Source organism: Platichthys flesus, chromosome 11 (assembly GCF_949316205.1).
Source record: "Platichthys flesus chromosome 11, fPlaFle2.1, whole genome shotgun sequence".
Classification (NCBI taxonomy): domain Eukaryota; kingdom Metazoa; phylum Chordata; class Actinopteri; order Pleuronectiformes; family Pleuronectidae; genus Platichthys; species Platichthys flesus.
Window position 1 is genome coordinate 18,087,078 of NC_084955.1, and position 11,866 is coordinate 18,098,943.

The 11,866-nt window shown below is 44.0% G+C and overlaps 2 protein-coding genes across 2 annotated transcripts; one reads left to right on the plus strand and one right to left on the minus strand.

The window, feature by feature from the left end:
* Nucleotides 1-537: 537 nt before the first annotated feature.
* LOC133965459 (tumor necrosis factor receptor superfamily member 5) lies at nucleotides 538-8,590 on the plus strand. Its single transcript, XM_062400031.1, has 8 exons — nucleotides 538-966; nucleotides 1,125-1,250; nucleotides 3,500-3,646; nucleotides 3,754-3,847; nucleotides 3,970-4,037; nucleotides 4,876-4,986; nucleotides 6,353-6,499; nucleotides 7,615-8,590. Exons 1-8 carry the CDS (start codon nucleotides 894-896, stop codon nucleotides 7,779-7,781), a joined length of 933 nt encoding a protein of 310 aa, XP_062256015.1. The 5' UTR covers nucleotides 538-893; the 3' UTR covers nucleotides 7,782-8,590.
* Nucleotides 8,591-8,634: 44 nt separating this feature from the next.
* Nucleotides 8,635-11,687, minus strand: rbp5 (retinol binding protein 1a, cellular). The gene is made up of 4 exons (XM_062400075.1): nucleotides 11,307-11,687; nucleotides 10,698-10,882; nucleotides 10,251-10,352; nucleotides 8,635-9,024 (listed from the first exon to the last, which is right to left on the minus strand). The coding sequence occupies exons 1-4, from the start codon at nucleotides 11,380-11,382 to the stop codon at nucleotides 8,971-8,973; spliced, it is 417 nt and encodes a 138-aa protein (XP_062256059.1). The 5' UTR covers nucleotides 11,383-11,687; the 3' UTR covers nucleotides 8,635-8,970.
* Nucleotides 11,688-11,866: the final 179 nt, after the last annotated feature.

Consider the following 11,866-nt stretch of genomic DNA (forward strand, 5'->3'; position numbering starts at 1 on the left):
TGCGTTTGCAGTGAGGAGGGAGGGAGTTGACATTTGCAGCGAGGCAGGCCGCCGAGCCCAAAAACCTTTTGGATGCAGATCAGTTTTAAAATGTCTCTGAGGCTTTGGCTCATCAACTTTCATGCTCCGTGAGTCAAAGGAGTCACACACACAGTCACACACACACACTCACACTCACACACACACACATACACACAAACATGCCCAAACAGCCAACTCTCCATGACATCAGATGACATAACTTTGACATATATTGATTTCCTGGAGTCTTACTGTAATCTAAACCATAGTTCAGGCCAGGGTTTACCCTAACCTGGTACTTACCTAACACTTAACATAACCTCAACCTTAACCCTAACCGTAACGCAACCCGCACCCAATATTAAAATAAACCTAATCTAATTTCAACGTAAACCTAACCTCAAAATTGTCTTCACCTTAAAATTTGATGATATCACACGCACACACAATCAAACAGTAAGAGGGCTAGGGCAGGAAGGAAGTGAGAGAGAGAGAGAGAGAGAGAGAGAGAGAGAGAGAGAGAGAGAGAGAGAGAGATAGAGAGAAAAGAGAGAGAAAAGAGAGATGGAGGGGGAAAACAGCAGATGAGGGTCACTGGGGATTTCCACCGTGTAGGATCAGAGAAGGCATGAGAAGTAGGTAAGAGAGAGAACTGGGGAAACACATGTAGTCACAGAGAGAGAAGGAGAGATCATACGGCAGGAAGAGAGTGGCGACAGAAGATCACGAGCGCTGAATGAGAGCAGCAGAAGAAGTGAAGCAGAGAGTTCACTGAGCGAAGACGACATCAGAGTTCTGGAGCAGGCTTCGGGTGGGGAGGCCGACATTACACTTTTCTCTCACAGGAGGTGGACCAGTCAAATGGGCTGCAAATGGTAGAGATGAAATGCACGAGTGAGGACAAGTACCTGAAAGATGGAAAATGCTGTGATCGCTGTCCTGCAGGTAAGTCACTAGCTTTTCTTTTCTCTTTCGAAGATAAACATATTTATAGGCCTGTGCAAACCATGCAGCAGGGCCCACTGTGTGTCTGATCTGTAAAACTACATTCAGCTTTTCTCTGCACCTCATATTCTCCTTCTCCACGTCACACTTCTCATCAGGGATGCATGTGCAGACTGATTGTGACGGCACCAACAGGACCAAGTGTGATAAATGTCGACATGGGTTTTACATGGCCACTAAAAATCACTTGATGAAATGTCAACCCTGCAAACAGTGCAGTTCCCGTAAGTCATTCACATGTACTGCTGTATTTACACACACACACACAGACAGACAGACAGACAGACAGACAGACAGAGACACACACACACACACACACACACACACACACACACTGTTTCTGTCATCATGCAAAACAAAAACATAGTGTCTTTCCTCCACCCTCCTTGCCCAAACTCTGTTGACTAACATTTCTAAGGCCGCAAGGGAGCCATTGTTTTCAGGATGAATCTGCTTAATGCGCAGTCCCACTCAGTTAAAGCCAGGGTTGGTGATCCTTGAACTTGAACAAACTGCTCTGAAGACTCTGATCATGAGCAGTGGGAGCGAGGGGCAGGTCGGTTAGTGACAGACAAGCCACCGAGGCATTTCAATCGGTTTTTGAATGAAATGATTGGTCGTGTTCTTTACAATCCTGAAAAGGCAACAGACAAAGCTTTTTAATAATTTCCAAATGACTTTATTCATTGATCCTGACATACGTTACAAACGTTAGAAGTCATTCTCAGAAGACTTTACAACATCCATCCATTATCTACACTGCATGTCCTTTGAGAGGGATTATTTAGAATTATTTTCCAAAGATGGATGATTCATATTATTTAATTGGGCTACTAGACCCAGGCCCAGGGGCCCCAGAGATCAGGGTCTCTCCTGGACCAGAACCTCTGTGCGAAAGTAATGAAACCACTACTAGAACGGAAATTCACTAGCCTGGATGCCAGATGAACTTAGCCACGCCCACAACATTTGAGGTCGGGAAGTTCGGTCTGGAGTCGCTCCGTTGGGGAGAAATTATGTCCGGTTCGAAATCATCCGGACCAATCAGATTGTCAGGGCGGGCTTTATACGATGATGGACAGATGATCAACGGTAACCTAATCAACCACGTCATCAAAGTGCCCTTGGGTTGAATTCGTTTTCAACAAACATGCCTGCCGCTGGAGAGCTGAGATGTGTAGATGCTGCCATTGAGTCTGTTTTAGAAGACATCGACAGCGCATTCATTTTGAAAGAGGAACAGAGAACGTGGAGGCGACGCCAAAGCTTGGCTCTTCGCACCGGACACTGAACCGCCGGGCAGCTCTAATAATATCACCCGTTGATCCAGTAGATTAAAAGCATATACTTACTTGTTGCTCCAACATTAAGCAACAGCGTCCCAACATTTGTCTTTCTTGGTGTTGTCTTTATACAACATGTTCATACAACTCACTGCACTTCTCCACTTCAATTATTAATTTAATGTCATCCATGTTGAAGAACTTCGCTGTTTGCTCCGTTAAATGTCGGGTGTCGGGGGTAAATTACGTTTTCTCCACTCAAGCTTATGTGGAGAATACGTAGCCCCCCCCCCCCCCCCTCTCTCTCTTTTTATCTGTATCACTGCTTGTGTGGCTGTAGTGGATGGGCAGAGGGGGACATTTAATAAAATTAAAACTCCAGGACAACAGAAGGGGACTTCAAAGTATGGGATGCATATTTGATCATTTATATCATATAAGATATGTCATCAATATAGTTTAAGATCGTTTTTCAGTGTGTTTCCTGGTGCGATACGCTCGCGTCAAGCGCAAAAAATAGACTCGACGCCGAAACGATCGCTGCACGGAGCGAGGCAGCCTTGGCGCAGCGCGGCGTTTCAGCCTCGGGTGTGACCCGTACAACATGTGTTGATGGGAGCCAGCTGTTATTTAAGGCTTGACGCTGCGCTGAAGGGTCGCTTCGGCATCACTTCAGCGTCCGGTGTGAACCCGGCGATAGTAAATAACTCACAATGCGTCACTTAACATACGTCACATACTACGTTGCTCTGATTAGTTGTAGGTCTATCCAATTGAGCGAAGAGGAATTTTATTTCCTGGTCAGTTGAAACACGCCCCATAATCACAGCCCAATGGAGCGGTCTCAGACTCACATTCTGACTAGAATTGTGAGTCTGACGGCGTCAGGCTAGAAATTCACATCACAGGAGCTGCAATTATTTTGTCAAAGGTAAAATGTGGTAAATCATGAATGGTGGTGTAACAGAGAGGCTCCGACCTACAAAACACACTCTCAAGACATTAGACAACAAGGTGGTTTGATGCAGACACTAGAAAAAATCACATCCACATCTTCCATGTATGCGCTCCACTGAGTCCCATTCATGTTTACCTTTGACTTTTACCATTAAGACCTATGGGAGAAGAGAGGACTGGTCTCTCTTCAACAGCCAACACTTTTTGTTAAAGTTTCTCTGTGACACTTTCAGAAAACAAACAGAGGATTTCCAAAGACTGTTCAGCTCCGGAGGACACGGAGTGCGAGTGTGAGACTGGTTTCTTCTGTAGTAATGACCAGTGTGAGCACTGCCAGCCAGTGACCCAGTGCCCTATCGGTGAAGGAGTGCGGGTTCCAGGTGGGGATAATAAATAACCATGAACTCTAGCGACCATTTGCATAATTTCACACAGTACAGCACTAAGTGTCAGTGGAAATGACACCACGTCCTATTCCTTCTTGCAGCCAATCGCACCAGTGATACCATCTGTGCTCCTTGTGAGGAGGGGACTTACAGCAATGTAACAGATTTCATCTCAAGCTGTAAACCACACACCAGGTAGGACCTCGTCTCCTCTCTTACTTATTTAACCTATTATATCGTATTGGGCTTTTCATACATCCTTGGGAGAAACATGCCCGATTTAAAAACACTTAAATGTATTTGTTTGTCATTTCCAGATGTCGGGAATTGACATCTGTTCGGGGAAACCAAAAATCCGATTCCATCTGCAGGGACGTTTTGCCTCGTAAGTCCATGGTTATAACTCAATATCGTGAGTTGTCGTCAGATCTAATCATCTTTTTAGTTTGGAAAGGAAATGAATTTGTGCAGTGAGGTGTGTGTTCCTTTTCAAAGAGACTCCTGTTGAGATCTTGACTGAGTTCCTGTTGACCCTCAGTTCCTATCTGTCATATGACCAGGTTTCTGAGGGAGGAAGTAGAAGTGAGACGGATCTAAAATCTGTGCGAAGCAAAAGATTCATCTGATGCACTTGATGGAGTTAAAGAGGATTCACATTGATGCTTCATGAGAGGAGTGTAATGAACCAGAAGGCCCAACTGTCCCTTTATGAAACCACAAAAAAAATTCGCTTGAATCTGGATTTTTATTTGGATGTCATGAATATCACGATCCATGAATTCTTTTCTGAGAAATCAGTCAAACTGCTCAATGTTATAAAAAGTGACAAAAATCCTGGATAATAGAGGTAATAAACACTATCGGATGCTAAATCTATACTGCTTATCTTTTGAGGGTCGCAGGGGCACTGGAGCCGATCCCAGTTGATATTGGATGAGAGGGGATATCATATTCTCCACACAGAAAGACCCCACAACACTATGTGTTAAACCACTTCACAAGGGAAAGAGTGTGGTTTTCATTCAACCACAATTTACCAGTAACTCAACAATATAGAAACTGAAGGAGCACTCCTGCTGAGGAAAATGCATAAAGCTGTTTTTATGTAATTTCTCAGTCATTTGATCACATTCAGAGGAAACAAGAGCAGTATTTGGAAAACACTCGCTTCCTCTCAACATTCACCAGAAGTCACAGTTCATGTTGTTGTCTCTCGTCCTCAGGTTGTTCCTGGATGCTGCCCGCGGGCCTGTGGTCAGGACTCGTGTTGACGGCACTTGTCCTGCTCGCTGTTTTCGTCTTCTGGAGGGCAAAGCGCAAATCGCTCCGAGCAGGTGAGTGCAAAGCGTCACATGTGTCGCTACTTTCGTCTTCTTTGTTCTCGTACTTTTAAAAGAAAGAAAAAAGTATTTCCGACAAAGCGGTGTTCAGACACAAAGGCAATAACTACACATGCTGTCAGCCACAGTTGTGGCTGACAGCATGTGTTCAGCAACTGCATTCAGTCATATAATCAGTCACTGCTCATCTATCTCCCTCCCACTGTTTCCTGTACAGTGAATATGAAAACAACAAAACTATAAATAAGATCAATTTCAATTTTATGGCACATTTTCTCATATTCTTGGGAATACAATGTTGTCTTGAGTTATATTTTGGCGCAAAAGTAGAACATTTAGGTTTAATTTCACAGCGGTGTAACGTGATGCTAGATGAGCCTGTTATGAGCATGGCTAGGTGAAAGGGGGAAACCACATCCTGTACATATTCAGCCTGACACACTTATTGGACAAAGTGTGACGCACGCTTCACAGGCAACCAACTCATAATGAGAAACAAATTGTGCAAAAGTGTCACAGTCCCACAATTGAATGTTGTTTGCTGACGTATTTCCAGTGAAGCAATGTGCCAATACTGGAATTTACACATGAAGTACAATACAAGTGCGTGGTTCTGTCAGTAATGACCACGAACCACCTGAAGGGATCTTTAGGGCTCCTGAAGTTTCTCATGTCCTGAGGCTGCTGCTCACTTTTACCCCCTTTCGACCAAGTTGAACCCGGTTCTGGGATTGATACGTTCATCTTATTTTTCCCTACCCCATTGGAATCTGGTGCGGCCTGTTGAGTCAAATCCGACTTCAGCCTCGTTCTCTGGAAACTTTCTCAAGTCAGCAGGAGGCGATTCTTTAATAGCAAGTACAAAGATTTCAGAGATTCAGCGGTTTCAGACCATCTAAGGTTTTAGTGACTGTAAAAGGTCTGTAAAGCCCCATATTTAAATAGTGCACACCGAATGGAGGCCGACATTTCCTACACACTCTGGGCTGCAGACTGGGGGAGTGATGTATATGTTTTCTACACATTAGAGCATGTTAACCTTTTCACGTAATACCCCAAAATAAAGGCATGAACCTAAATACTAGTCATCTTCAAAGAAAATCCCTTTAACACGAGTCACACTGAGCTTTGGCACATTTGCATTTTGAAGCTTTATTATTTAATAAGTATGAAAAGCCCTGCAGTGTACGAGGACTACATCGGAAAGCTCACTGGTGCTTAAAGCTGTGTCTCCTCAAGCCCGATCAGAGTTTCCATGCAGATATAAGTTGTTAACCTGGAGTTTACTTGATATGTTGGACCCTTCTGCAACAATTTATCACTGTTATAATAGGTATCACCTGCCCTTTCTGTGTGAAAGTCAGGTCCAGTGTTCCCGTTACGGCGGAGGTGGTTACCACGGTACTGGTGACGTCGCTGGATCTGCCTCTACCGTCCACAGAGCGGAACGGCCACTGTCAAGAGAGCTGTGTCGCGATGGAGTCCAAGTTACCACTTTGCAGCACAGGTGATACATCCTCGAACACGACTGCATGCACATACACTCCAGATTTACAGCTTTCAATCTCCTAATCCCTGTCTCATCACAAAAGGCCAAAAGGATGCCTAACCTGCTTGTTTAGAAACGTGCAATAATGGTGAGGACGATGAGGCGTCCACCTGTTCCCAATAATATGTGATTTATTTACTCACAGTCCGGTGGGTTTTAAATCCAACTAAGTGCATCACCTTCCTGTTTTACAAACATAAACCCAAACCAATCAAATCCCACTGGATTAAAAAAGCTTGAGCTCTATTTATAGCATTTCCTCCAGCTGGCGGGAGGGACACAACACAAACACTAAAATGGTTGTTACTATTAAAGATAGTCAACACTAATAGATTACATACGTAAATCCTGCAGCCATGTGTGGAATAATTGTTATGATTATGCACAGACCTTTTCGAAGATTTAAGATATACATATTGGAAACTCATTAAAGGTTCAGTTTGTAGAATAAAGTGACATCTAGTGGTGAAGTTTCACATTGCAGCTGAATACTTCTCTCCTCAACCTCCCCTTACAAACATGACAGAGAACATGTGGTAACTTCATTTGTCATAAAAACACAAAAGGTGTTTAGTTTGTCCACTTTGGGCTACTGTAAAAAAAACATGGCCGCCTCCATGGAGAAGATTCGCTACCGGTGTGAATATCAAGCATGTAAAACATAAAAAGGCTCATCCTAGGGTAAACAGTTTTTTCAATTTAGATGAAACACACTACTGAAACATCACTAAGATTATTTTATATTAAATTTCTGCCACCTGAATCTTACACACTGGACCTTTAAAGAAAAATAAGAATATAAAAGTTAAGAAGACATACATACACAGTTACACCAAAAACATCCGGTGTGTTCCTTTTATTTTTCTCCCAATCGTATACCAGAGTTAGAACTATATTCCTCTCTTTATCACTAGTCTGTTTCAATCTTCCACGTCCATAAGGTCTTTTGGCCCCACTATGACTCCCAACACATCACAACTCAATAAAGCTCAAACTGGGTTTCAGACGGCAGTGTGACATTACTGTGAAGGATGGTCACTCGGAGTATTGATTTTCATCCTCCCCCTCTGCAGATGTTACCCTGGTCAGCTGCGATGCGGAAATCAGCCTCCCCATATCCCCGCTGAAGATCTCGGCTTCATTCCCTGAATCCATTCCCAACACTGGAGATCGCACCAGCAACTTCCACAGGACCCCCTCAGAGCCACAGGAGGACGAGTGGTGGGACATAACGGAGTAAAGTTCTCGTAACAGCAAAACAAATACAAGAAAAACTTAAACTGTAACTATTTATACAAACAAGAAACAAAGAGTATAGGCTTTTACTTTTTGGAGATACGGGTCGCTGATCGTTTGTCGCCCCCTGCAGGACTTTCTTGAGAACTTCAATTCTTGTGACGTGACATTGTTTACAGTGAAGCAAAGAGCTAAAACCCCTGACATCAAGTAACTGACAGATTAAGCTAAAAGCAAACACTGGTGCAGCTCTTTACTTTGACTGGAGCTTCACACTGAAATAGGTCTTAAGCTACAGCTCAGTGTCCCTTAATACAAGACGTATTAAGGGATATGTCTTGTTATTGTTTCATATTTTTCTTATCAACAAACCACCAAAACCAACACAAACTAATCCTACAAACTTTTTAGCTGTACTCAACCTATATATAAGTTATTCCGCATTACAATATATATCCGTTGCAAAAAAGACCTCGCTGGCGCAGCGTCATTCCTGATCACAAATGTGTCAATCAATGAAGTCTATGCATCCAGGGAGCATGACGGCAGAATTCAAAAAGCATTTATCTGTTGTTGGGTTTAGACTTTTCTTGGAACTTGTCGACCGTAAAATATAAAATGTTACATGTCAGCATTATCCTTTCGTGTAAAGTATGTTTTTGTAATGTTGCTTAAATCTAATTTAACTTATTTTGTTGCAAATTCAGATGATTTGGCCAATTTCTATTATACATTGTAACTGTTGGAAGCCAAAGAAATTAAACTCTTACCTTCTCTTTAAGTTTGCTGTAATCAGACTAGTAATTCCCCCCCCCCCCCCCCACACACACACAGAAGACACTTGAAGCTGTAAAACATTGGGTATATTAAGATATAATATTAAAGATGGAGCAGTGATGCTGACAGAAGTCTGATTTGTTTATAACATGGTAAAGGGTATAGTGCAATATGAGGAAGTATGTTTGGGAATGTTTACAAGTCAAGACTCATGCTGCTCTTCTCAGTACAGAAAACAACAACAACATAACAGCACATATTCAGTCTTATTGCTAAATTTCAAAACATTGTTGATTACATTTTCAAAAAAACGAATAAACATTTAACACAATTTAATTCCTGTACCAGGTGCTGGACAATTTTCTGGCAAAAAATTAATTGTGTTTATACACAAACACACACATTTCCGCTTCACTTCAATCCGCCTTCTTGAAGACTTGCTTGGCAACGATGTCCTTAACTCTCATCTCCTGCGGGGAGAGAAACAGAGGATAGAGGGGAGACCGAGATTAAAACAGGGGGTGGGCAGGGGGATGGGGGTGGGGGGGGTTATAGTGAGCAGTGGGAATCAATATGACAGTTTGGCACATGAAAGAAGAACTAAATTAGTGAAACACTCACCAAGGATCGCGTCCCAAAACACCATCACACCCCCCTTCTCTCCCTCTCCTCATCCTCTGACCTCGTAATCCGTCTCCCACTCTTTTCACCGTCTACTTATCTCGCTGCTTTTTTTATAGCCCTCCTCCTCTCCCCCCTTCTTCCTGCTCCGGCTCCCCCTCACTCACTCATTAGTCTCTCACACTGCTCCTGACTCCCTTCAGGAGAAATCCACCATTTTAAAGCCTGGAGCTCGCTGGGATTTCTTTCCCGAGTTTCTGCTGAACATGGACGCAGCAGCAACAGTGTGTTGTTTTGTTCGGACACAAACAGAGGTATTAGAAATCCGGCGCGAGCTCGTAAGCGGAACACTGGCTATTGTTTGAAATCGTAATCCACATTGACAGCTAATCTATAATCTTAAACTCCTTAACAACCAGAAACTAAAAGTAGAGTGCATTCCTCTGCCCGGTCCCAACAGTCTCCTTATGAAACCAGAGTTAAAATCAGTAGAGAAAGATGTTTATCTGGACCTGCACCACAACTCACACGCTCGTAAATATGAGTCCTCCTAACATGCCTGATTGGAATGGGCTCTTCCTTGGGTCACGGCCCATCCCTTCACAAAATGTAATGGGAACCAGTTCCGTAGGTTTTGTGCAATCCTTGGCAGCGAAAAAGAGAACTAGCCCTCTACATTGGCATTTCATTACAAAGTGCATTCAAGAAACTTCCACTTGTCTTTGCCCTCCTTTGTTCAGTGTCTTTTTTTCCCTTCAGGCTAGCACAGGTCAGCCTATTAAAAAAACATAATGACGTCTTCCCACAAAGACAACATGGTGCAACAGAATACAAACCTCCAGAGCTTCTCTTCAAATCCAAAAAATGTAAATGGTTTCGTAAGGCCACCGTTGGGCCTTGGTTGAAATAGAGTGTCCTTCTAGTTTGCATGTTCTCCCTCACTCAGCATCTTTCTCCCTTAATGCTTTTATTTTCCTAATTCCATATCCCCCTCCCTCCCTCCCTCGCTCCCTTCCTCCCTCCCTCTGCTTTGGCCTCCTCCTCACATCTTTTCACTTGATCTATCCTCTCTTACCAAGTGCAGCTTGTCTCCCTCCAGCCAGTGGGTCCAGCCTCGACCCTCTTTCTCGCCTCTCTGCACACAGAGCAGCTTGTCTCCTTCCCAGTTCACCGTGGTCTGCAGCAGCACAGAGATGTTGTGTGTCATTAGTATGTAAAGTGGCTCACGCTTTCAATCACAAGAGCTTTCGTTTGTTTGTTATTCATGCACCGGTTTCAAGAGCATCCTTCCTTCTCACGTCACTCTTTGCAGGCTGAAGCAGCAGGAGGTGGTTACAACACAAGAATAACAGCAGTAGGTGGTCGGAGTTGCTCCGACACTCCAAAGTAAAAAACACAGAAACCAAACTTGTGCAAACAGAGAAGAGATGCGCTAGATTCACCGAACCAGGAGCCTGTGAATGTGTCCAAATTAGTCCACGTTTATATTCAACAACACACAGAAACACACAGAAGCACGCACCTGACACACACGTCCGTCCACTGGCCCCAGGTCTTCAGTGAACTCTTCTCCGATCTTGAAATCCATGTTGAAGTTCTTGAAGGTGGTGAGAGTGCGGATCTTCATGGACCCTGAAGCCGGGTCATGGGTGATCTCTTTGCTCGGCCTCAAGAGACACACGATCTTCCTCAGAGCAAAGTTGATGTCTGAGAGAAGATAGAGACACTTTCAATTCAACACAGGCCAGAAGCTAAACGTGATCATGTTAAAAGGGGGCTTTGTGTAAACCCCATAACACTGTGTGTGTGTGTGTGTGTGTGTGTGTGTGTGTGTGTGTGTGTGTTTGTGTGTGTATCTGTGTACGGGGTCATGTAAAGGACATGGTTCAGATTTCATTACACAAGTTTGATGATGCAGATGTTGATGAAATCAGTTTTAGAAGACGAATAACAACTCAAACTAACTGAGCAGTGGAACACACGAGCCTGATTAAAACGCTGCGCAGCAGGAGTGGCTGTTTGGGAAATGGAGGATCTCTTCTACTGGACTTGTATTAGTCTTAATGACGAGTTTGACTTGTTGTAGATGTTCTAAAAAAGCTTCCCAGAGGCGACACGACTAAAATCTTACCCAAAGCTGCTAGGTACGCGTCCATATTCACCTGCTCCACCATATGGAACGCGCCGGAGTAATTAGGTTTGGACATGTTGCTGCTTTTGTTGTTTCCCGAAAACACAAAAACCTGCAGACGAGCTGAAACCTCCTTCTTCTTCTGCTTCGGGGCGAGTGAGGATCCTGCAGAGAGACACAGCCGCCTGCTCTGATATCACTTTCACTTGCGCAACCTCTGTGGACAATGCCCGGACTGGAGGAGGTCCGTGCGTAAAAGGAGCGTCAGGACCGAAGCGATTGCACCGCAGACTGCGCGAAAAACTCCTCACTGTGGGTTTATGAAATCCTTTTCCACTCGGGGATTTTTCTCCTGCAGGAGCACATGCAAGGGGGGCGGTTCACTCCTCTGTTCTGCTCGGAGCCAGAGGGATCGGTGACGGGCAGGGGCGGTGCTTAGGATCCCTGGAACATGTGGTGGGTGGGGTGGAGGTGAGCAGCGCATGGATAACTCATTGCAGACTTAATTTTGTTATGTGTTCAGCAGATCAGAATGTTAATCATCTCAATGGGATTTGTTG

Bases quoted from the DNA above. Each gene is read 5' to 3' on its own strand.
- LOC133965459 (XM_062400031.1), top strand. From the start codon at position 894: ATGGTAGAGATGAAATGCACGAGTGAGGACAAGTACCTGAAAGATGGA. The intron at 967-1,124 runs GTAAGTCACTAG...ACTTCTCATCAG, and splicing joins CTGTGATCGCTGTCCTGCAG to GGATGCATGTGCAGACTGAT. The intron at 1,251-3,499 runs GTAAGTCATTCA...TGACACTTTCAG, and splicing joins CTGCAAACAGTGCAGTTCCC to AAAACAAACAGAGGATTTCC.
- rbp5 (XM_062400075.1), bottom strand. From the start codon at position 11,382: ATGTCCAAACCTAATTACTCCGGCGCGTTCCATATGGTGGAGCAGGTG. The intron at 10,353-10,697 runs GTGCGTGCTTCT...GTGCTGCTGCAG, and splicing joins TGGACGGACGTGTGTGTCAG to ACCACGGTGAACTGGGAAGG. The intron at 9,025-10,250 runs GTAAGAGAGGAT...CTCTCCCCGCAG, and splicing joins AGGGAGACAAGCTGCACTTG to GAGATGAGAGTTAAGGACAT.